Genomic DNA, 21997 nt, shown 5'->3' on the forward strand with positions numbered 1-21997 from the left:
GCCTAAAACCTTCCTGATAAAAACAACAGCCAAACTCTGGATCTGAAAAGCTCCACAGACATTCACAACAACAGGCCAATCATCCCGAGTGAGTAAACCCAGGAAGGGCAGCACCGAGGCAGGTCTCACCGGCCTAGTTATAAAAGCATTTCTTTCAGAACATGAGTCACTGTCCAATGTCAACACAGGGGCAGGGGTGGGGGTGGGGATGAGCAGAAAGAAGGTAGGAGCTAGAAAATCCTTTATCTAAACAGAAGTTAACATTTTAGGCCAGAAAAGAAAAACACAGTTTCAGGTAAAACAGACAATGTCACTGAATGTCCTGACATAGAAATTGTCAGTAAAGCAATAAATCAAAATGTAGCTTCAATCTACTGACACTTCTTTCTGTGCCCTAACTGCCACCCAAAAAAGGGACCACGAAGTTCTTCTTTCTTTTTCTTTTTTGGTGGTCTCGCCCATGGCGTGCAGAAGGTAGCAGGCCAGGGATCAAACTCAAGCCACAGCAGTGACAATGCTGGATCCTTAGCCACTAGGCCACTAGGGAACTCCCACAAAAAAAACTCTCAATGGAGAAAGGTTTATACTTCATCTTAAGGGATGATGAATAAAAAATTCTCATTTTAAACTTACCATGCTGTTATCCCTGCCGATGAGGTACAGACATTATTAATTCTCAAAAGCAAGAACGAATCAAAATAGGAGTTCCCTTCATGGCTCAGTGGTTAACGAACCCAACTAGGATCCATGAGGATGTGGGTTCCATCCCTGGCCTCCCTCGGTGGGTTGGGGATCCAGCATTGCCATAAGCTGTGGTGTAGGTCACAGATGTGGTTCAGATGCCACGTGGCTGTGGCTGTGGAGTAGGCCAGCGGCTGTAGCTCCCATTCAACCCCTAGCCTGGGAACTTCGACATGTCGAGAGTGTGGCCCTAAAAAGCAAAAAAAAAAAAATCAAACAAACAAAAGAATGAATTGAAATATAGTTCATATTTAGCCGTGAAATGTACTCAGCCAATCAGAGACAGGTCAGGACAAGCAGAAAATTCACTCCCCAACTGTCTTCCTCCTGGTCCCATTAGATCCAGAACTACAATAACTGAAATCAAGAGGTTGTGTGCATGAAAGAAGTCAAAGCACAGACTCTGGCTTTTTCCCTGAGTGAAACTGACGGACCTGGTCCAAGTCTGGTTGCACCATGACGATCTGTGTGACTTCGGACAATTCGCTTAGCCCCTCTGTGCCTCATATTCCTCATGTGCAAGGTGAATGTCCTCCTGCCAACTTTATAAGGTTATTGTGAGGATGGAATTCAATGGCTTATGCCCAACGACAGTGCTGAGCAGAGTAGGTAACTAGTGAATGGCCGTGGAAGTGGCCAGTGAGTATTCAGATTCCTCTCCCCTCTACTCCTAGAGACGAGATGCCAGGGATGGGAAAAGGGAAGATGATGTGGGGAAAAACTTACAGGGCAGAACATTATTATAGCGATTCTTTCCTCTATTCTCGGCCAGTTCAGCTGCGTATTTAGGTAAATTAATTCCAACAATCTTCAGATCCTGAAAACAGAATATAGGAGCTGCTTGTTTACTCAGTGTTCAAATAGTATTTAAACTGCAGAACAAGGTGGGGGTGCAGAGAGCTTTCAGCTAACACTGCATCCTCCAAAAAGCTATGGAGACGTTCTAGCCCCCTATACCTGTGAATGCAATCTTATGGGAAATTACAGCTTCAGCAGATATAACTGAGCTAAGGTGAGGCCAGACCAGCATCCAGCATCACTGACGTCTTTATGAGAGAAGAGACACGGAGATACGGACATGTAGGCATACGGGGGAGGCAGGTGGAAATGGAGGCAGGAAATGGGGTTATGCAGCCACAGAATGCCTCGGGCTTCTAGGAGCTGGAGGAAGCAAGGAGGGGTCCTTCCTCAAGAACTTTCCGGGGCTCCCAGGTAACATGCAAGAGCTCTCTTTCCTCCAAGAGGGTCACCTCTTACCCAAACCTCTACCATAAAACAGAAACAGGCGGTTTCCCAGCTCTCAGGAAGAACACAAAGCAATGAAAAAGGCATCGTTTCCAACCACGTACTTCGTATTCCTCTGCAAACCCGCAGTTGGAGTCAGCTTGCTGTTTCTTAAAGTATGCCTCAAAATTTTCCACTTTGATTAACTTGGATCTAGGAAGACAAAAGAGGATTTTTTTTTGGGGGGGGGGGCATTCAACCGAGTTTGCGCTCAAAAGAGAAAAATACTAGTTATTTTTTAAAAAGCAAAGACATTACTCACTTTTTAGGTCTTCATCATTGAAAAGGAAAGAAAAGGAAGAGAAAAGGAAAAGGAAAAAAAAGAAATTAGAAAAAAATGACTCAACCATGACCGTGGAGATGATAGTAAACATCTTCCCCAAAGAAGAAAAACTGTAATATAATTGGGGGGGGGGGGTCACTATAATGTATTCACAAAGCACTGAACCGTCAATCAGAAAATCTGACTTCTTGACCCAATTACATAACTGATTGGCTTCGTGATCTGAGCACGTTCATTCCTCCTAGATCTTGATAACCACCTTTTTAAAATCACAAAATATATTTTTTAAATGGAAGAATCTGGCATGTGCGGTTCTCCTTGCCCAGAACAGGGCAAGGAAACGAGCTTCAGGAGGCGAGTAAACACAGGTTCCCTGCAGAACATCAGGGCTACTAAGACCTTCTGGATGATCAGTGCCAAACGTGTTAAGAAAAATTCTAACAGGTTCCACCAACTTAAAAAAAATTTTTTTTTCAAAACAGCCACTGAACAGATTGAGGGATTAAATGTCTTAAAGCTCATAACTCTGAAGACTTACTTAATCTGAGAAAAGGACACTTCATTGTTCTTTGCATCTTTCCTGTTTTGAAAGGAAAAAAAGACCCATTAGATCAAGCAGGTTAACGCTGTCCCCTTCGTGCAACTATAAACTCCTTTTTCCCTGGGCATTTGTTCATCAACAGCATTAGATCCTATTCACAAACACTAAGCTTAACGGTCTAAGCAGCAAATGCTGATTATAAGCGTATAATTTACTCTCTTTTACACCATCTAAAAGCATCGAAGAAACTTCTTACTCAAGCAACTTGGAGGAATTTTCTGGGTAAATTCCCATCAGCAACATCACCCTACTGTAAAGCCAGACTCGTTCTTTTGTCCTCTGATTTTAGGGGTTTTGTTTTGTTTTGAGAAAGCCTTTCTGATAAAGTTAATGGAATAAACTAGAAAATATATCCAGTGTTGGCAAGTAACAGGGCACCAGGTACCCTCTTGTATTACTAGCTAAATTTCTTACTGGTGTTGAAAAAAAGAAAAAAAAAAACTTTCTGGAGAGCAATTTCACTGTATGTATCAAAGTTGAAACACACATACCCACTGACCCAACAACTACTCAGCTTTGAATTTAGCCTAAGAGAATAGTCAGGAATATGCCCAAAGATTTAGGCACAAGGACAAGGAACGGTGGCAGAAAAATTAAAAGCCAACAACAACAACAAAAAGGGGAAAAAAATGAAAACATCAGGAAAGTGGTTGAAAACAATATGTCTATTATGATTCTGTTCGAGGGTGTGCATGGGTGGAATCGTGTGAGGTGTGTAATCACGTTAAGAGTGGTTTTGTATGGGTGTGATTATGGATTACGTCTTTGCTCTTTTTTCTTTTTTTCTTGGCATAAGCATGTATAACTTTTTTTTCTTTTTTGCATGATTTTTTTCTTTTGTGTAGTTTTTTTTTTGGTATAACTTTTATTTTAGCAAGAAACAGTAAAGCTGCATTTGACTCCTCCCTCACCAAAACTAAAAAACAAAAATAAAAATAAGCAGAATCTAATGCAAAAAGTTGGAACACAGGCACTGCCTGTCAACCCTCGAGGGCAAGGTGGCAGCAGAAGACCGGGCATTAGAAACCCTGTGCCGGGATGAAACACCCTGGCTGGCAGCACCTGATGACAGCAAATAAATCCCAGCTGATTACAGAGGCTTCACACACTATACGGTCAGGCAAGAGGGTGTGCAGTGAAGACAAAAGCTAGGTTCAAGTCCATTTCCACACCTCCGACACTCAGCGTCTAAGACTTGCTTCACGGAGCCTCATGCACAGGAGAATTCACGGAAAGCCCAAGTCCAGGCACACAGTCAGTGCTCAAAACGTACCACTTTTCCTATTTAACTACCCGAAAGGGTAACTGTACTGAAAAAATAATACTAGCGTACGAAGTACCAACACACTGCCGAAGAAGCACTTTTTTTTTTTCTTTTGTCTTTTTGCCATTTCTTGGGCTGCTCCTGCAGCATATGGAAGTTCCCAGGCTAGGGGTCCAATCGGAGCTGTAGCCACTAGCCTACGCCAGAGCCACAGCAACGCGGGATCCGAGCCGCATCTACAACCTACACCACAGCTCACGGCAACACTGGATCGTTAACCCACTGAGCAAGGGCAGGGATCGAAGCCGCAACCTCATGGTTCCTAGTTGGATTCATTAACCACTGTGCCACGACGGGAACACCAGAAGCAGTTTATTTAATGCCTCTGAGCATCAAGAGTTAGGCACTGTTACCTTCCCTGTATCACAGGTTATCAAAGATATGAAGGCCAAGCATCCTCAAAGCTGGTCAGAGACGGACGCTGTGTTCAAGCCTAGCTAACTCTAAAACGGAAGCTCTTAACACTGACTGGTGAACCAGAACAGCCATCTGAAAGCAGCACCTTCTGCTGCAGTGCTTCCCACGACCTGAGGCTTTAAAACCCTCCAGCTCGAGGGGTGAAATGAACTAAGACGGTGACGACTCTGGATGATGGGGACCTGGGGGCTCATTATCCCATCTCATCCATCTGTGTGAATATCTGATTATCTACAATACAAAGCTCCCTTGAAAAGCAGGGTATTAGGAGTTCCCGTTGTGGCTCAGCAGGTTAAGAACCCAACACGGTGTCTGTGACGATGGAGGTTCAATCCCTGGCCTCGCTCTGTGGGCTAAGGATCCAGTGTCACCTCAAGCTGCAGCACAGGTCACAGACACGACTCAGATCCAGCGTGGCTGTGGCCGTGGTATAGGCCCGCAGGTGCAGCTCCAATTCGACCCCTACCCTGGGAACTTTCATATGCCACAGGTGCAGCAGAAATAAATGAATGAATAAATATATAAACGTAGGGTATTATTAACATAAGCAAGAGTCACCTTTTTTTCCTCCAGAAGATGAAACCTCCCACGGCCACGATCACCAGGGCACCAAAGATACATCCAAAAACTGCTCCACAGATGACACCTGGGGAAAGGCCAAGTGGAAGGCGCTTCAGGAGGGGTTCGCAAACAACGGGTCAAGGGGGGGTGGGGGGGAGGACACAGAGGAGACGTAAACAGCTCTGCACATAAAACTAGCCTCGGCCTTTGGGAGTGGGTCCCCATAAACTGGAGGGTCTTGATAGAGTCAACTGTTCCTCTCCACTGCAAACTAGGCTCACAGTGCCTTTCAGGCTGTTCTTCCCCACTGACTTCTTTCCTCAAATGTCACTGTGTGCAGGAGCCCATGCGTAAAATAGAAAACCAGGCAGCAACGCCCTGATTGAGGTTGGCGTGGGCGTGGGGAGCGTCTCAGGAAGTGTGGCAGAGTGACCAACGTTCGAAAACCCTTAGACCAGCTGTTCCACCGCTGGCTTTTTGAGACTACCAGCCGCGGAGGCGCAGAGGTCACGGCAGCACATGCTCTGGTGACATAAACCCATGTGTTTGCGGGGGACGGTGTGGGGACTCCCTGAACTCTGCTTCTGGGGCTTCTTTCCTGAAGCCAACAACTACCACGTGTGGAAACCAGACAGACTCACAAAACAGGTGGGTCTGTCTGCCTCTGGCCGGAAGGCAGGGGAAGGACACTCCCCACCTTGGGTCCTTGAAGTTCCTACATCACTTCACTCTGTGTGATAAAGGACAGGCGCACTGGACAGGGAGTCCAAGCCCAGAATATCAGGCCTGCCTCTCAAGTACTGTGCAACCCTGGGCAAGTCACTGGCCCTCTCTGGGCCTTAACTCTCATTTCTAAAATGGGGGTTGGACAAGGCGATTTCCACGGCTCCCTCTGATTCCGGCATTCAAGGGTCCCAAGAGCTGAACGTCACATGTGTGTCTGGCACATGGGCACACAAGTGACTACCCTGGGAAAAAAGGACCAAAAAGTGTTTGCAGATTGAAAATGCTACCGGCCTTCAGAGAAGGGAGTGTGGTAGGCGGGAGCTTCAGGGACCTCAGAAGAGGAGGCTGAGCTGGGGCCTGATGGCTGAGTGATATCTCAGCTTCTCCAACCCTCCCGGGGCCCCAGGAGAGCATGCAGACACCTATCCTTCTGTGGACACAGGAAGCAAAACCTCAGTGAATGGCTCAACACACTGTTGCTTCCCTACCTGGGTCCTGGGGCAAGAAAACAGCATCTGAATAGCGGCTGAAGGACACATAACTCTCATTCCCGTCTATGAGTCCATCGCTGTGAGGGTTGAAGGTGATATTGGTGAAGCCGGCCACACAAGCCCTGCGGGGGTGACAAGACAAAAAAGAGGTGGCTGAGATGTGTCTGATGCCCCAAGCATGCAAAGCTTGGTGCGCATGCAGCCCAGCCTCCAAACAGCAAGAACCACAAGGCGTTACCGATAGGAGCCCAGAGGTTCCAGCTTCCCATTGTAATAGCCATGTGTGGTGGATTCATTTCCAACGTTGATTTCATATTTCAAGACTTCAGACAAGCCCTGAGAACGTTTCTGTTCTTCTGTTGTTATGAGGTATGTCACATAAGTGTCCGAGGTCCCCTTTTTGAAATCTTCGTAGGTGTATCTCAAAACATCTGCCGACGGGTGAACAGCTGAGAAAGGCACACGGAAGGAAAGTCCTAAGGAAGTGACTGCATATCTCAATAAGGACCTTGGCACGGGGTGATGGTGGTGACAGCCGCGACTTCTCACAAACGCTCGCTCTGCCAGGTTTTCCTTCTATTAAGGTCTGAGTGCTTCACTCACTGAACTGATTTAATCCCCATGATAATCTCATCACACAGGCTGACTACCCCCTTTTTACAGATGGGAAAAGGAAGGTACAGAGAGCTAAAGAGACCTGGGCCCAAAGCCACACTGCCTACGTGGTGGAGTCGTGTTTCTAACCCAGACCATCAGACAGAGAGCGTGAGGTCTCCCCCATCCCAGGCTGGTACTGATCAGACTGGTCACTACACAATATCCTCTCCCTCGTTCAGCAAAGGTCTGAGCTTGGGACCTGCTGAAAACCCCCCACGGCAAAATGACCAGGTGTTTGAAACAGACCCAACACAAAAGACAGAAAAAGTGAGAGAAAGATTGCAAGGTCTCTCTTTGAAATCTACTCAATAGTTTATAATAAGCTATATGGGAAAAAAGAATGGGTGTGTGTGTGTGTGTGTGTAACTGAGTCACTTTGCTAAATACAGCTGAACCTAATACAACCTTTTAAGTCAACTATACGCCAATAAAATTTAAAAAGAAATTTTGCCACAGGTTTTCGACACCAGCAAATCCCTTATCTCCCCGACCCCTGCACCCTTGACAGTGTGGTGGTCTCAACCTTCCTTGGGGAGAGGAGGGCAGCATCACAGGCTGAGCAAACGGGCACAGGGGTCACTGAATTATTCACAGTTAAAAAATAACCAAAAAGGGAGTTCCCATTGTGGCACAGCAGAAACGAATCCAACTAGGAACCATGACGTTGCAGGTTTAATCCCTGGCCTCATTCAGTGGGTTAAGGATCCGGCGTGAGCTGTGGCATAGGCCACAGGCTGGCTCAGACCCTGCGTTGCTGCGGCTGTGGCAGAGGCCAGCAGCTACACCTCCGATTAGACTCCTAGCCTGGGAACCTCCATATGCCACGGACGCAGCCCTAAAAAGACAAAAATGAAAACAAACAAGAAGAATCACCAAAAATAGCCAAACTTGGCCCTTTAAACCCAGGCATTGGGCAAAGCACCCCCACACAGCTAACAAAGACACCCTTGAACCACTCCCTTCTCGCCTCCAAGGAATGCCACGAAGCCCTTTAAGGAAAAGCAGCATTTAACCCACGTCCTCTCTCAGCTATAGCGATGCTCTTTTTAAGTTCCACTGCAAATGTAGAGCTCTCTTTTCCCTTTTTCTTCCAAGATAAAGTCACCCTTTAAGAATGATTTGTGTGTGTGTGTGTGTGTGTGTGTGTGTGTGTGTGTGTGTGTTAGACCAAGGTCACTTCAACTAATATTCTGCCACTCAAAAGACCCTGTGCTGCAAATGAGTTCCTAGATCAGAGCTAAGCACTTCACAGCCACAGGCCACATCCAGCCAGCCACCCATTTTGGTAAATAGTGAAAGAGTCACGCTCATCTTTTCACATCTTCCACTGCGGCTTTCACGCCACAACAGCAGAGCTGCATAGCTGAGGAGATTGTATGGCCTGCAAAGCTTAGCATGCTTGCTATCTGGCCCTTTACAGAAAGTCTGTCAACCTCGAGTCCAGCTCACCAGGCAAATGGCCTACCCCGGGGGCCACAGTGTAAAAGCAGATGTGTATCTGTCTCACTAATGTGCTACAGTGGGCACAGACATGGGGCCTGTGGCTTGTTTAATCCACAATGACCCCTCCTTACCTTCCCCAGTGGTAAGAATGACAGCATAGGCTTTGATGGGTCCATGGCTGGCTTCAAACCCGCTGAATTTGACCTTTACCGAATTGTGACTGACAGATGTAATATTAGGGGATCCATCAGGAGAAGGGGGAGCTGAAAGAGAACAAAATAAAACGTGATCACTCAGGGAGTTCCCGTTGTGGCTCAGCAGAAACAAATCCGACTAGGAACCATGAGGTTTTGGGTTCAACCCCTGGTCTCGCTCAGTGGGTTAAGGATCCAGCGTTGCCGTGAACTGTGGTGTAGGTCGCAAACATGGCTCGGATCTGGTGGTGCTGTGGCTGTGACTCTGGTGTAGGCCGGCAGCTGTGGCTCCGATTAGACCCCTAGCCTGGGAACCTCCATATGCCGTGGGTACGGCCCAAAAAAAGACAAAAAAACCCCACAAAACCCACCATGATCACCCAACATTGAAAACCAAAGCAGGAACAAATTTATTAAGGAGGGGATCTGCTGCCGTGCCCTCCTCAAGGTCTGCCCTTGCTCTGAACTCCGCAGGCTGGGCTCGTGCAAAGCAAATCCGGAAGAGCAGGGAGGGGAACTGGTGGGGAACAGAGATGGTGGGGCAAAGGGGAGGAGGGGGCCTGCCTCGCTGACAAGGAGCCCTTCAGTGAGTCCAGCCGCATCCCCAGGTGGCCTCCTGGCAGCCCTGTTTGTACAAGGTAACCTGCCTGTTCTGACTTCCCCAGGGGAGCTCTCGGGTGGGGACTTGAGAGCTGCGTGCAGACATCTGCCAGCATGTGGCTGTGGCGCCAGAACTGGTCTGGTCCATCAACTGAGGACAACGATGAAGCAGATGGCACAGGGAAGCAAAGACGGCGTGGAGAGAACACCCTTCCTCCTGAGACCTGGCGACACGCCTGCTCAGAGCCCTTCACACTAAAGTTCTTGTTTTTGCTAGGGAAAAACGAGAGAAACCCAACCCTCTTCCAGCAACCAGAAAAGCCCATATGGGAATATTCTGCCCTGCAGGACATGCAAGGTCCCAGGCTAAGGGGCGAATCGGAGCTGCAGCCTACACCACAGCCACAGCAACACCAGAGCCACGACTGCGACCTGTCCCGCAGCTTGCAGTAACACTGGATCCTTAACCCACTGAGTAAGGCCAGGAATTGAACCTGCATCCTCACACACACTGTATCCGCTGAGCCACAACATGAACTTCCACCCATGACCATCCTGATGGTGTTTCTCGCCTTTCCGAGCCAGGCTTGTGAAGCCACCCTCTGAATTCAGAGAAAAGGAAGAAAAGGCTGAATTAAAGATGATCCCATGGAGTTCCTGTCATGGCTCAGTGGTTAACGAATCCGACTAGGAACCATGAGGCTGCAGGTTCGATCCCTGGCCTCGCTCAGTGGGTTAAGGATCTGGCGTTGCCGTGAGCTGTGGTGTAAGTCAAAGAGCCGGCTCAGATCCCACGTTGTTGTGGCTGTGGTGTAGGCCGGCGGCTACAGCTCTCAGTCAACCTCTAACCTGGGAACCTCCATGTGCTGCATGTGCAGCCCTAGAAAAGACAAAAAATAATGAAAAAATAAAAATAAATAAAGATGATCCCATTTGTCTCCCACATACAGTTAAAGTGTTTTCATTATTATAATCAAGATTCAGGGAGACTGAGAAAACTGAACTCCCCCCATCCGAAAAAAAGCCTCAATGCAATTCCCCAAAAGTACGTTGTCCAACAGTGCATCCACTAGCCACGAGCACTCGAAATGTGACTCATCCAAGTTTGTAGATATAAAATATCTAATTAATAACTTACTTTATAGAAATTGCATGTTGAAATGATAACATGTTTAATATATGGAGTTAAATAACTGTGATCCAAACTCATTCAGCTGCTCCTTTGTACAGTTTTTTAATGTGGCTTCTAGAAAATTCTAATTATATAGGAGGCTCGCACTTACTATTAGAGGGCACAGCCCTAAACCATTCTTCAGCAGACAGCAGTGGACACGTAGGCGCTGTCCCCATGTCCAAGTGTCAAATGCCTCAACAGAGACTTCCTAACCCAGGCTCCCACATTTCCCTACAGCTCTAGGCCTTTTAGCCAGTGAGGAGTCCCCAGGCCCCTGGCCCAAGGCAGTCAGCCGGCCAGCTCACCCACCTCCAAGATGAGAGACCTTCTCCTTCTCACCGCTCATCTGCCCCCCACGCCAGGGCCCCTGTCTGCCTTACTCACCACAGTGCTCTTTACCCCGGGTACACAGTAAGCAACCAACACATGTTAGCTAAAAGACCATCACTCCAACTCTAATTTATGCAACCCATCAACAATTCCTACCTCTCTGAGAAAACACAGCTCCACTTTCATGTTAAATTTTAAAATGGGTTAAATTCATACATTTAAAAAGCATTTTAGGAGTTCCCATCGTGGCTCAGCAGAAACGAATCTGACTTGCATTCATGAGGACGCAGGTTCGAACCCTGGCCTTGCTCAGTGGGATCAGGATCTGGCATTGCCATGAGCTGTGGTGTAGGTCACAGACACGGCTCGGATCCTGCGTTGTGTGGCTGTGGCATAGGCTGGCAGCTACAGCTCCAATTCGATCCCTAGCCTAGGAATTTCCATATGCCAGGGTGCAACCCTAAAAAGCAAAAAAATAAAAATAAATAAATAAAAAGCACTGTATCCTACTGTACAGCACAGGGAATTATATCCACTCTCTTGGGATAGAACATGATGGAAGATGATATGAGAAAAACAATGTATATGTATATATGACTGGGTCACTTTGCTGAACAGCAGAACTTGACACAACATTCTAAATCAACTATACTTAAAAAAAATTGTTTTTAAAGCATGTTAAATTTGTAAATAAAAACTCAGGAGTTCCCTTATAGTGCAGCAGGTTGTCGCTGGCATTGTTGCCGCAGCTGCTCGGGTGGCAGCTGTAGCTTGGGTTCAATCCCTGGCTCAGGAACTTCCACATGCCACAGGCATGGCAAAAAAAAAAAAAAAAAAAAAAATTCATCTGAGGAAAGAGAGCTACAGATCAAAAAGTGAGAAAATCACTGGACTAAATGGTAAGTGGTCATTATTGAGCCCTACCACACCTGCTCAGCTTCAGAAAACTAACTCTGACAAGCTCCTTCTCTTCACAGAGACTCTGAAGACTCAGTGCTCACCCCTGGAGATACCAAATCAGACATGGTTTATGTTCCTCAATAGCTTAGACCCAGTGAGATGCCATAAGATAGAGAACTACAAAAAAGAACACAACAAGCTTCGCTATTTCTATTACACTCTAGAATGCTGCAGAAACACAAAGGACTGTGACCCAGGGCCATTCTATACAGCTATGTCCTACATAACTCCAAAGAGTCCCATGCACATTTATACTATGTGAATGGTGGCCCACAGAATTGTGCAGTGCACAACCTGAACAGCCATACATGGGGCTCTGAAGTGGTCTTCCACCTATGCTATCTCATCTAATTTGTTTAACAGCCCTGGATGGCAGGTTTTAGTTCCTCTTTTTTACAACCAAGTGAAAAAAGGCTCAGAGAAGTTAAGCAGCTTTTCTGAGACCACATAGCTGGTAAAAGGCAGACTTTACAATCAAACCGAGATCTGCCTAAGCCCAAGGCTCTGTCCCTAGAATTCCTCAACCACTTTTTAAGTCAATGACCCTGAAGAAGCTTTTTCTTACTATTTCAACCACTAATTCTTTTTTTTTTTTTTTTAACAGCACTCACAGCATGCAGAAGTTCGTGGGCCAGGGATCAAACCCATGCCACAGCAGTGACCTCAGTCACAGCAGGAACAATGCCAGATCCTCAGGCTGAGCCACCAGGGAACTCCCTCAACCACGAATTCTTTAGAAATTGTCCAGAAACATTCTGATATCCTAAAGGAAATAATCTAGGAGTCAAAAAGCACAAAGCAAAACCAATTCAACCAGGTCGACCTAAGACATAATTTAAGCAAAGACACAGGGGGCAAAGTACATATAAAAATTAAACAAAAAATGAATATAATGAAACAGAAAGAGACTTAGAACAGATGCTGACTCAGACATTGAAAAACTTATGGTCTCTGGAGGAGACAGTTTGGGGGGTGGGGGGATGTGCTTGGGTTATGGGATGGAAATCCTGTGAAATTGGATTGTTAGGATCATTATACAACGACAGATGTGATAAATTCATTTGAGTAATAATAAAAAAAAAAGCAAAGAATCAATTTTTTCCGAATACCGAAAAAAAAAAGAGAGTCATGAAAAGATTAAGCAGGGAGATACCCTGTGAATAAGCCCATTTCCCAAAACAGCTGAGGAGCTTGTTAGCACAGATTCTAGGGGAATATGAACCTTGACTAAATATCTGATAATAGCATTTTTTAAAGTATCGTTAAATTTATAAGTGTAATGGTAACGTGGTTATGTTTGAAAGAAAGGGAAAAGATGTCAACACATACTGAAATATTTACATATAAATGACAGAAAGACCAGGACTGGTCTCAAAGAAACTCGATAAGGGAGGAGGGAGAGAAATGAAGCAAGATTGGTTGGGTGCTGATAAACATTCAACGGTGATGATGGGTATATGGGTTCTGTTACACTGTCCTTCGCTTTTGTAGATATTTGAACGTTTCTATAAAAAATGCTTTGTTTTAATGCAGCAGGGGAATTTACTCCTTAAAAGATTAATGTGTCAATAAATTATTCTGTAAAGCAAAGAAACCTTTTGGAACGTAAAAAAGGATCCCCTCTTCCTCTCCTCTTTGAGACCAGATTTCTATAGAACTGAGTTGACAGTCTATGCCAACAAAAACCAATATTTTAGGATTAAATTTTTTTTTTTTTAATTCTAGGCTATACTTGCAGACCCCCTGGGTCAGCTCTCCAGAGATGTCCACAAAGTCATCTGACCACCCTGCCGCCACGGAGCCCACCTGTGATGCCAGTGAGGCAGGTGTTCTGGGTGGGCGCTGCCATCTTGGAGCCATCACAGGACAAGGCAGTGATGCTGATGTTGTACGAGGTAGAAAAATTCAAATACGTGACCTCCGTCCTGTACTCAGAGCCGTTCTCTGAGGAGCAGCTCTCCAGGTATGTCATGTTTCTCCAGCCTCCATTGCTGACCTCCAGCATGAAGCCTGTGTTGGTGCCAAAAGGGCAGGGCCACTTGAGGACCAAGGTTGGCTCTCTGGGGACCACCTCACAGTGGAAGGAGGCTACAGGTGCAGGATCTGCAAAGCAAGCACAGCACGTCATGAAATTCAGGGGCTTTCTCCTTTGCACACACGGACACCGGGGGAGCAGCAGAATCCTGGCCCATCGGTGACGAGGACACAGCCATGGGATGTGGCAGAAGAGGCAGAGGCTGACCTTGAATCCGCCCTGACCGGTCTGTGTGACCTTGGGTCAGTCTCCCAACTGCTCTGAGCCTCAGCTGCAGGACCACTTGAGGATTAAATAAAACGGTGGCGGCCAGGCTCAGGCTGGAAGAGAAAGGGGCTCCAAGAGGCAACTATAACACACTGTGGGTGGCAGCAACCTCTTCATCTGTGTCATCTCATGTGGGGACTCTCTTGACAATCTTTCTAGAACAGGCAGGAATACTACTGTCCCCTTCTGCAGATGAACCAACTGAGGCTTAGAGAGATGAAGGAAGTAATTTGCTACAGAGGACACAGTTGGTCAGTGGTGAAGCCAAAACTGGAACCCAGCTTTTCTAAATCCAAGTCTAGAGTGTTCTCTACACACACGACAGGCTGACTACTCAATGGGAAATGGTATCAGTTTCTTCATCTTTCAAATGCGGTGTTATTGCTGTTCCGCAGAAATGGGCACAACATTGTGAATCAACTATAATTTAAAAAATAAAAACAAAATAAAATGGAATGTTATTTGTCTCTGAGGGCCGATAGCATTCTATTGAGAGCCAATAATTAAATCAATATAAATGGAAAACTCTGTGTTACCACCCTGGGGAGAACAGTGTCATTCGTGTTGTACTGTTTTAAAGCAGGAAAAGTTCTAGTGAGTCGCCGAGTATAATTCCCACATTCTCCACCTGACCCCTGGAAAGGTAACCTGCCCCATAACACACATACACTCCGCCAGCTCCTGTTCCATCCACCCCCACTAATAACGCCCCTAGATGCCTTTCTCTTGCTACAGGCTAAAATGATTGTAGCTACCTATTAGCAATGGAAGCTGCCCAAACACCAAGGATCAGAGGTCAATGAGCCTGAGTTAGCAGAGGGGACTTGAAGCTGCAGGGATCTCATTAACCCCTCCCTGGGAAAGGTCAGAGGTCATGGAGGTTCCAGGTCTATATGGGAGGCTGACCCGTTGAGACCCCTGCCCCCTTCCAAATCAGCCTGAACACACCTGAATGGCTTGGCCTAAAGAAGAGGGGAAGCAGGTGCAGAGACGGTGGGGAAACAAGTGGTTCACAAGTGCGGGGGTGATCAGAACTGTGAGCAGCAGTACTCAGCCGTCCACAAAACATTCCCCGGGTAACACTCTGAAAGCACCCCCAGTTAGACGCAGGCCTCGTCCGTCTTCTCTTGAAAAGGTCACACACTTTTTTTGCATTGAGACATAAGGATCAACAAAGGTGAAAAACGGAGTTCCCATCGTGGTGCAGCGGAAACTCATCTGACTAGGAACCATGAGGTTGTGGGTTCAACCCCTGGCCTCGCTCAGCAGGTTAAGGATTCAGTGTTGCCGTGAGCTGTGGTGTAGGTCGCAGACGCAGCTCGGATCTGGCGTTGCTGTGGCTGTAGCGTAGGCCAGCAGCTACAGCTCTGATTTGACCCCTAGCCTGGGAACCTCCATATGCCATGGGTGTGGCCCTAAAAAGACCAAAAAAAAAAAAAGGGGGGGGGGGAGGTGAAAAAGGAGTCCCGTTGTGGCTCAGCAGGTTAAGAACCCAACATAGTGTCCCTGAGGATGCAGGTTTGATGCGTGGCCTCACTCCATCGGTTAAGGATCCAGGGCTGCTGCAGCAGTAGTGTAGGCCAGCAGCTGCAGCTCCAATTCAACCCCTGGCCTGGGAACTTCATATGCTGCAGGGGCAGCAGTAAAAAGAAAAAAAGAAAGATGAAAAAGCTGAGCATTCTCTTTAAAACTATCCTCTCCATCTTTTCAGTGTAAAAGCCAAACTCTGATCTGCCAGCCCAGAGCTCACCCATGCCCTGGCCCATCACCTCTCGGGCCTCACCTCCCACCCTCTCCCTCCTGCTCTTTCTTCAACACAGCAGGGACACTCCAGCCCTGGGGCCTGAGCACAGGCTACCCCTCTGCCCATGATGCCCCGATATCCACTTGGCTGGCTTTGCTTCCTTTAAGTCTTTGCTCAAAAGTCACCTTTTCACTGAAGTCTTCCCAAGACAAATACCTTATTTCCCCCATCCTTGTTTATTTCTCCCTCCTTAGCGGTAATCACCATCCAAAAACTTTTTTTTTTTTTTTTGTCTTTTCCAGAGCTGCTCCTGCAGCATATGGAGATTCCCAGGCTAGGGGTCTAATCGGAGTTGTAGCCACTGGCCTATGTCAGAGCCACAACAACAAAGGATCCAAGCCACATCCGCAACCTACACCACAGCTCACAGCAATACCAGATCCTTAACCCACTGAGCGAGGCCAGGGATCGAACCCGCAACCTCATGGTTCCTAGTCAGATTCACTAACCACTGAGCCACGACGGGAACTCCCCAAAACATCTCTTGTTTGTTGTATCTTCCCCATCAGAATATAAGTTCCAGAAAGGCAGGGGCTTATTATCTGTGTCCTTTAATAGTGCCCGGCATATGGTAAGTGCTCAATACATATTTGTTGAGTGAATAAACAATGTGGGCAACAAGACAGCACTAATAAGCTATTAGGATGCTCAGAAAGTGCGGTGTCTGTTAGGGCACACCACACAAAAGCTGATCAGCTAAAGCTGACTATAAGGACCTGCGTGCAAGGCCAGCAGCACACAAGAAAGAGCCCAAGAGGCACCTGGGGCTGCTCACCTGTACAGAATGACTGCCGATCAGGTGCCAGTGACTCAGTGCCATCCCCCACCTGTGAGAAGATCTCTACTATGTATGAGGAGCCAGGTATTAACTCGGTGACTGTAGCACTGGTGATGCCAACGCCAGTGACTATCTGCGTTGTCTTGCTGGCATTTCCTTCCTGCTCAATCAGAAGGCGGTAGGTGTACCTGGAAGAGGCTTCATCAAAGTTCTCCCAAGTTAAGGTTGCTGCCGTGGTGTTGGTACTTATTTTAACGTTGGACACATTGCTGGGCCCTTAGTTTAAACATAAACAAAAAACATGGATTAACTTAAAATTCCAGAACCATTTTACTGTCTGCATCTAAAAATAGCCTAAAAATAAATTCATTTAATTAAAAAAATAATAAAAATAGCCTGAAAATGAATTAATTCAATTTAATAAAAAAACAGCCTGGCTCCTTTTGGGAAAGACTAGAGCTGATATGTGATGGCTCAAAAGACAGAAGGCTTCCCCAAAAGACATTCAGAAAATAATTATACCGATGAAACCTCAAAAGAATTAAAGTTTTTCAGGCTTCTTTTAAGTGTATCTGAAATAGAGTTTCAAGATGTAATTTCTTATCTGTTTTTGAAATGTAGAGAAAAGGATACTAGAAAGACATTCTCAGCTACCATCCCTACCATATATTTAGGTCCATGAGCAAAGCGCTTCTCTCACTGTTGCGCACAAGGTGCCTCGAACACGACAGCGTGACTCTCCTCTTGTCTGTGTTCCCAAAGGATGAATGGAATAATTTCCCAGGCTTATGAGATCCCATCCTTTCTGCTTCTGAAGACCACTGGGCTCTCAGGGCTCAGCATCACGCCCCATGAGCACAGCAGAATCTCTGCTGAGGTCAACGTTTTCCGCTTACACGGTTGCACATGCTACCTGGAGCCCAGACACACAGGGGCCTCCTGCCCCATCGTTTCCCCGACGCTCACCTCCCACCCTCCAAGTGGAGTCAAGGAGGAGACCTCGGGAGGGTGTCCTAACATGCTTACGTGTGTACTGGGCTGTGGAGCTGGCGTTCCCCTGGACGTGGTTCACTTCGGGGATGATCGTGATGTTATATAAGGTGCCAGGGACCAGGCCCCCGAGAGTGATGGCTTCGTGGGAACTGTTCATCTCACGAACGCTGTGCTCAGACTGTACGCGTACCAGGTAGAGGTACCCAGGAGCACTGTCGGTATTCCGCCACTTCAACTGCATGTCGGTCGTGGTGACATTAACCACCTGGATGTCAAACACCGCACTGGAGTCTGGTCGGAGGAGAGGAAGGACAAAAGAAGTCTGATCATGACCATCACAACATCCAGCTTGATTCCAAAGTGTCTGTCAAGAGCACTGGCTCTTTTGCCATCAAGCTCTTAAATGCGTTCACGAACAGCCAACGCCCAAACTTAGGTGAGAAACACACATTCAGTTCTGTCAAGAATGTTGGCTCTTCTCTAGCACCCATGAACTTACCAGCTCAACCTAAGGTTTCTGGTCTTTTGCCTTTGTCATAGAAATGTCCCATCTTCAGGGGTCTTCCAGAGAGGAAACCATGGTCGCCTTTTTTTTTTTCCCTTTTTTTCTTTTTAAGGGGGCAACCAGGCCAGGGGTTGAATCAGAGCAGAGCTGCAGCTGCCAGCCTTCGCCACAAGCACAGCAACACCAGATCCAAACTGCATCTGGGACCTACACCACAGCTTGTGGCACGCCTGATCCTTAACCCACTGAGCCAGGCCAGGGATCGAACTGCATCCTCATGGATACTAGTTGGGTTCTTAACTCACTGAGCCACAAAGGGGAACTTCATGTTTAGCTTCTTGGTCTGAGTGCCGGGGACCGTATGGGTTTGGTTTGTGAAAACTGATCAAACCATGCAGTTCGGACTGTTTGAGTGTGTGCTTTTTGAGTATGCATTATTACATCTCCACAAATAGGTCTTTTAAACTCACTCCCTCAAAAGAAAACATCTTCCTGTCCCACAGTCAGGCATACTGAAGAGAAAAACTGAAATGGAGAGTTGACACTTCCTAAGTAGGAGCCTTTGAGGCTGCAGTAGAGAGAGGAAAAAAACACACATGCCCTCCACCCTCTGAGCCAGGAGTCAGAAGAGAAATCACCCCCATGAGTCCTTCGGGTTCTGTGTTCAGATCACCCCACCTCTACACAATGAACCAGCCGCAAGAAATGCACAGATCAAGGCCCTGAAAAAACTAGATAAGGGGGCCTCTTTTCTCCCCTTGCTTTCAGAACTTCCCTTTACCTGGTAACCAGGCATTGGGTGGATGGAGGACAAAAGAGGGAAATGTTTTCACTATAAAACCTTGCACATTTTTTTAAAATTTTGTACCACATGCACATACTACCTGCTCCTAAATTTGTTTTTATTTTATTTCATAAACATTTTATTTTTTTGAAGAGACCAATTCCAAAATTAATTTGTTGTTGTTGTTGTTGTCGTCTTTTTGCCATTTCTTGGGCCGCTCCCATGGCACATGGAGTTTCCCAGGCTAGGGGTCTAATCGGAGCTGTAGCTGCCAGCCTACGCCAGAGCCACAGCAACGCAGGATCCGAGCCGTGTCTGCGACCTACACCACAGCTCGTGGCAACGCCAGATCGTTAACCCACTGAGCAAGGGCAGGGATCGAACCCACAACCTCATGGTTCCTAGTCGGATTCATTAACCACTGCACCATGACAGGAACTCCCAAAATTAATTTTTTAAGTGGGTTTTCCTTAAAGGAAGGACACTTTGAGAGTCCTCCTTCCCAACCACCAGATTCCTGATGTCAAAGGGATTCTACAGGCAAAAGACCATGAAAGGCCACAGTTTTCTATAAACATCAAAACAGCAGAAATAACCTAAACATGCTGTAAAAAAGAGAAGCGCTAGATACACTGTGATCTGGCTACATGATGAAATAGTCTGCAGCCACTAAAAACACGAAGACCGTAGCAACTATGGAAAGGAAGTTATGGTATATACTGAGTAAAATACAAAAAAAAAAAAAAAGATTCTTATAGTAATTCCAAAGCTACAAACTAAATGTATGTCCATGGACACAGACAGAAAAGAAGTTCAGTTGGGTTATACGAATAGAGTTATTTTTGTTTCCCTTCTTTTTTATGGTGGTAAAATACACATAACATATCTATCATCTTATCCAGGGCTAAGTGTACAACTCAGGAGCATGAAACACACTGACAATGTTGTGTCACCATCACCACTATCTAAACCCAAAACATTTCGGCATCCTCAACACAAACTCTGTTCCCATCAAACAACTCCTCTCTCCTCCCTCCTCCTAGACCCTCTATTCTACTTTCTGTCTCTATAAACATGCCTGTTGTAGGCACCTCATCTAAGTGGAATCATATGATCTTTGTCCTTCTATATCTGGCTTCTTTCACTTACCATAATGTTTTTAATGTTTATCCATGCTGTAGCATGCCTCCGTACTCCATTCCTTTTTATGGCTAAATAATATTCTATTGTATAGATATACCACATTTTGTCTATCCATTCATCTGCTTTGTCTGTTTTTTGTTTTGTTTTAGGGGTTTTTTTGGCCATGCCCCTGGCAAGCAGAAGTTGCTGGGCCAGGGATCAAACCCAAACCACAGCAGTAACCAGAGCCACAAAAGTGATGACATCAGGTCCTTAACCCACTGAGCCACCAGGGAACTCCTCCATTCATCAGCTGATGGACACTTGGCTACCTCCATCTCTTAGCTACTCTGGATCATGTACTATGAACATCAGTGTACAATTCCAGACCCTGCTGTCAATTCTCCTAGAAATATATATAAGTAGGAGTAGAATTGCTGGGTCATGCAGTATTTATTTCCCTTTTCCAAAATTGCTTTTATTTATTTATTTTGCTTTTTAGGGTCCCACTTGCAGCATATGGAAATTCTCAGGCTAGGGGTTGAAGCAGAGCTGTAGCTTCCAGCCTACTCCACAGCCACAGCAATGCAGGATCCGAGCCATATCTGCGAGCTACACCACAGCTCACGGCAACACCGGATCCTTAACCCACTGAGTGAGGCCAGAGATCAAACCCGCGTGCTCATGGATACTAGTCGGGTTTGTTACTTCTGAGCCATGATGGGATCTCCCAAAATTGCTTTTAATGTTGTTATATTGATTCTCCCCAATAATAATGAACATTGATCAATTAGAGGCTAGTGCCTTATCACAACCCTTCTTGATGTCCATTCAGTGGGACAATTACAGGCAACAGTACAAGAGATTTCTTCTCCTTATGAACAGACCTAAATTAGTTTTGCAGCTGCACCCCATCAAAGTGTCATTCCACACTGTGGTTAAAGCAAAGCCAGACAGAGGCCAGGTCACTACCTTGTCACTCTGGGCCAACTACTTAAGTTCACAGAGTCCCCACTTCCTACTCTGTAAAATAGAGACGATAATAGTACTCACCTCTTGAAGTTGTGTTAAAAACGTATAAATACAGGATGAGAGCCCCGAACTTTGTAGACCCTCACAATATTATATTATATTATAATTATAATTATATTATAATTACATTGAATTCTGGGCCTCAGAAAGTCACGCAACACCAAAGGGATCCCACACTGGTGGTCCACTTGCCATTAAGAAAGAAAAAAATATACACTGATACTACGACCCTATCTCAACAGTCTAACCTGAAATTCAGACTTAAAAAAAAAAATTTTTTAAAAACCCTAAAATAAAAATGAAATTCAGACCTGAAAGGAAATTACTGAAATTCCTCTGAGGGATGCATGTTAGCAGTTCCCTTGTTTCAAAAGCAGATCTTTCACAGGGAACTATATCTAGTCACTTGTGATGGAACCTGATGGAGGATAATGTGAGAAAAAGAATATCTCTATGTATGTATATATATATATATATGTATATATATATATATATACATGTATATGTATGACTGGGCCACTCTGCTGTACAGCAGAAATTGAGAAACTGACAGAACATTATAAATCAACTATATTTAAAAAAAAATTTTTTTTTAGGAGGCCCTGTCATGGTGCAAGTGGAAACGAATCTGACTAGGAACCATGAGGTTGAGGGTTCGACCCCTGACCTCACTCAGTGGGTTAAGGATCCAGCATTACCATGAGCTGTGGTGTAGGTCGCAGACATGGCTCGGATCCCACGCTGCTGTGGCTGTGGTGTAGGCCGGCAGCTGTAGCTCCAATTGGACCCCTAGCCTGGGAACCTCCATATGCCGCGGGTGCAGCCCTAAAAAGACAAAAGACAACAACAACAACGACAACAACAAAAGAAACAAATAGTTTGGGTTTTGAA

At 46.0% G+C, this 21997-nt stretch overlaps 1 protein-coding gene across 3 annotated transcripts in view; it reads right to left on the minus strand.

Annotated features, from left to right (window-relative positions):
• The window catches only part of PTPRJ (protein tyrosine phosphatase receptor type J), a 176949-nt gene that overhangs the window by 16686 nt on the left and 138266 nt on the right, over positions 1–21997 (minus strand). For 2 of the 3 annotated variants that reach the window (XM_047775711.1, XM_047775709.1), the window contains 11 exons: positions 17697–17954; positions 16668–16946; positions 13593–13889; positions 8660–8791; positions 6667–6877; positions 6426–6550; positions 5209–5296; positions 2847–2888; positions 2288–2296; positions 2091–2178; positions 1468–1558 (listed from right to left, as the gene is read on the minus strand). In XM_047775711.1, the coding sequence (XP_047631667.1) occupies positions 1468–1558; positions 2091–2178; positions 2288–2296; positions 2847–2888; positions 5209–5296; positions 6426–6550; positions 6667–6877; positions 8660–8791; positions 13593–13889; positions 16668–16946; positions 17697–17954 (1620 nt within the window). The remainder of the gene's footprint in view (positions 1–1467; positions 1559–2090; positions 2179–2287; positions 2297–2846; positions 2889–5208; positions 5297–6425; positions 6551–6666; positions 6878–8659; positions 8792–13592; positions 13890–16667; positions 16947–17696; positions 17955–21997) is intronic. The other variant, XM_047775710.1, reaches the window with a different exon arrangement.

This window comes from Phacochoerus africanus, chromosome 4 (assembly GCF_016906955.1).
Source record: "Phacochoerus africanus isolate WHEZ1 chromosome 4, ROS_Pafr_v1, whole genome shotgun sequence".
Taxonomy (NCBI): Eukaryota; Metazoa; Chordata; class Mammalia; order Artiodactyla; family Suidae; genus Phacochoerus; species Phacochoerus africanus.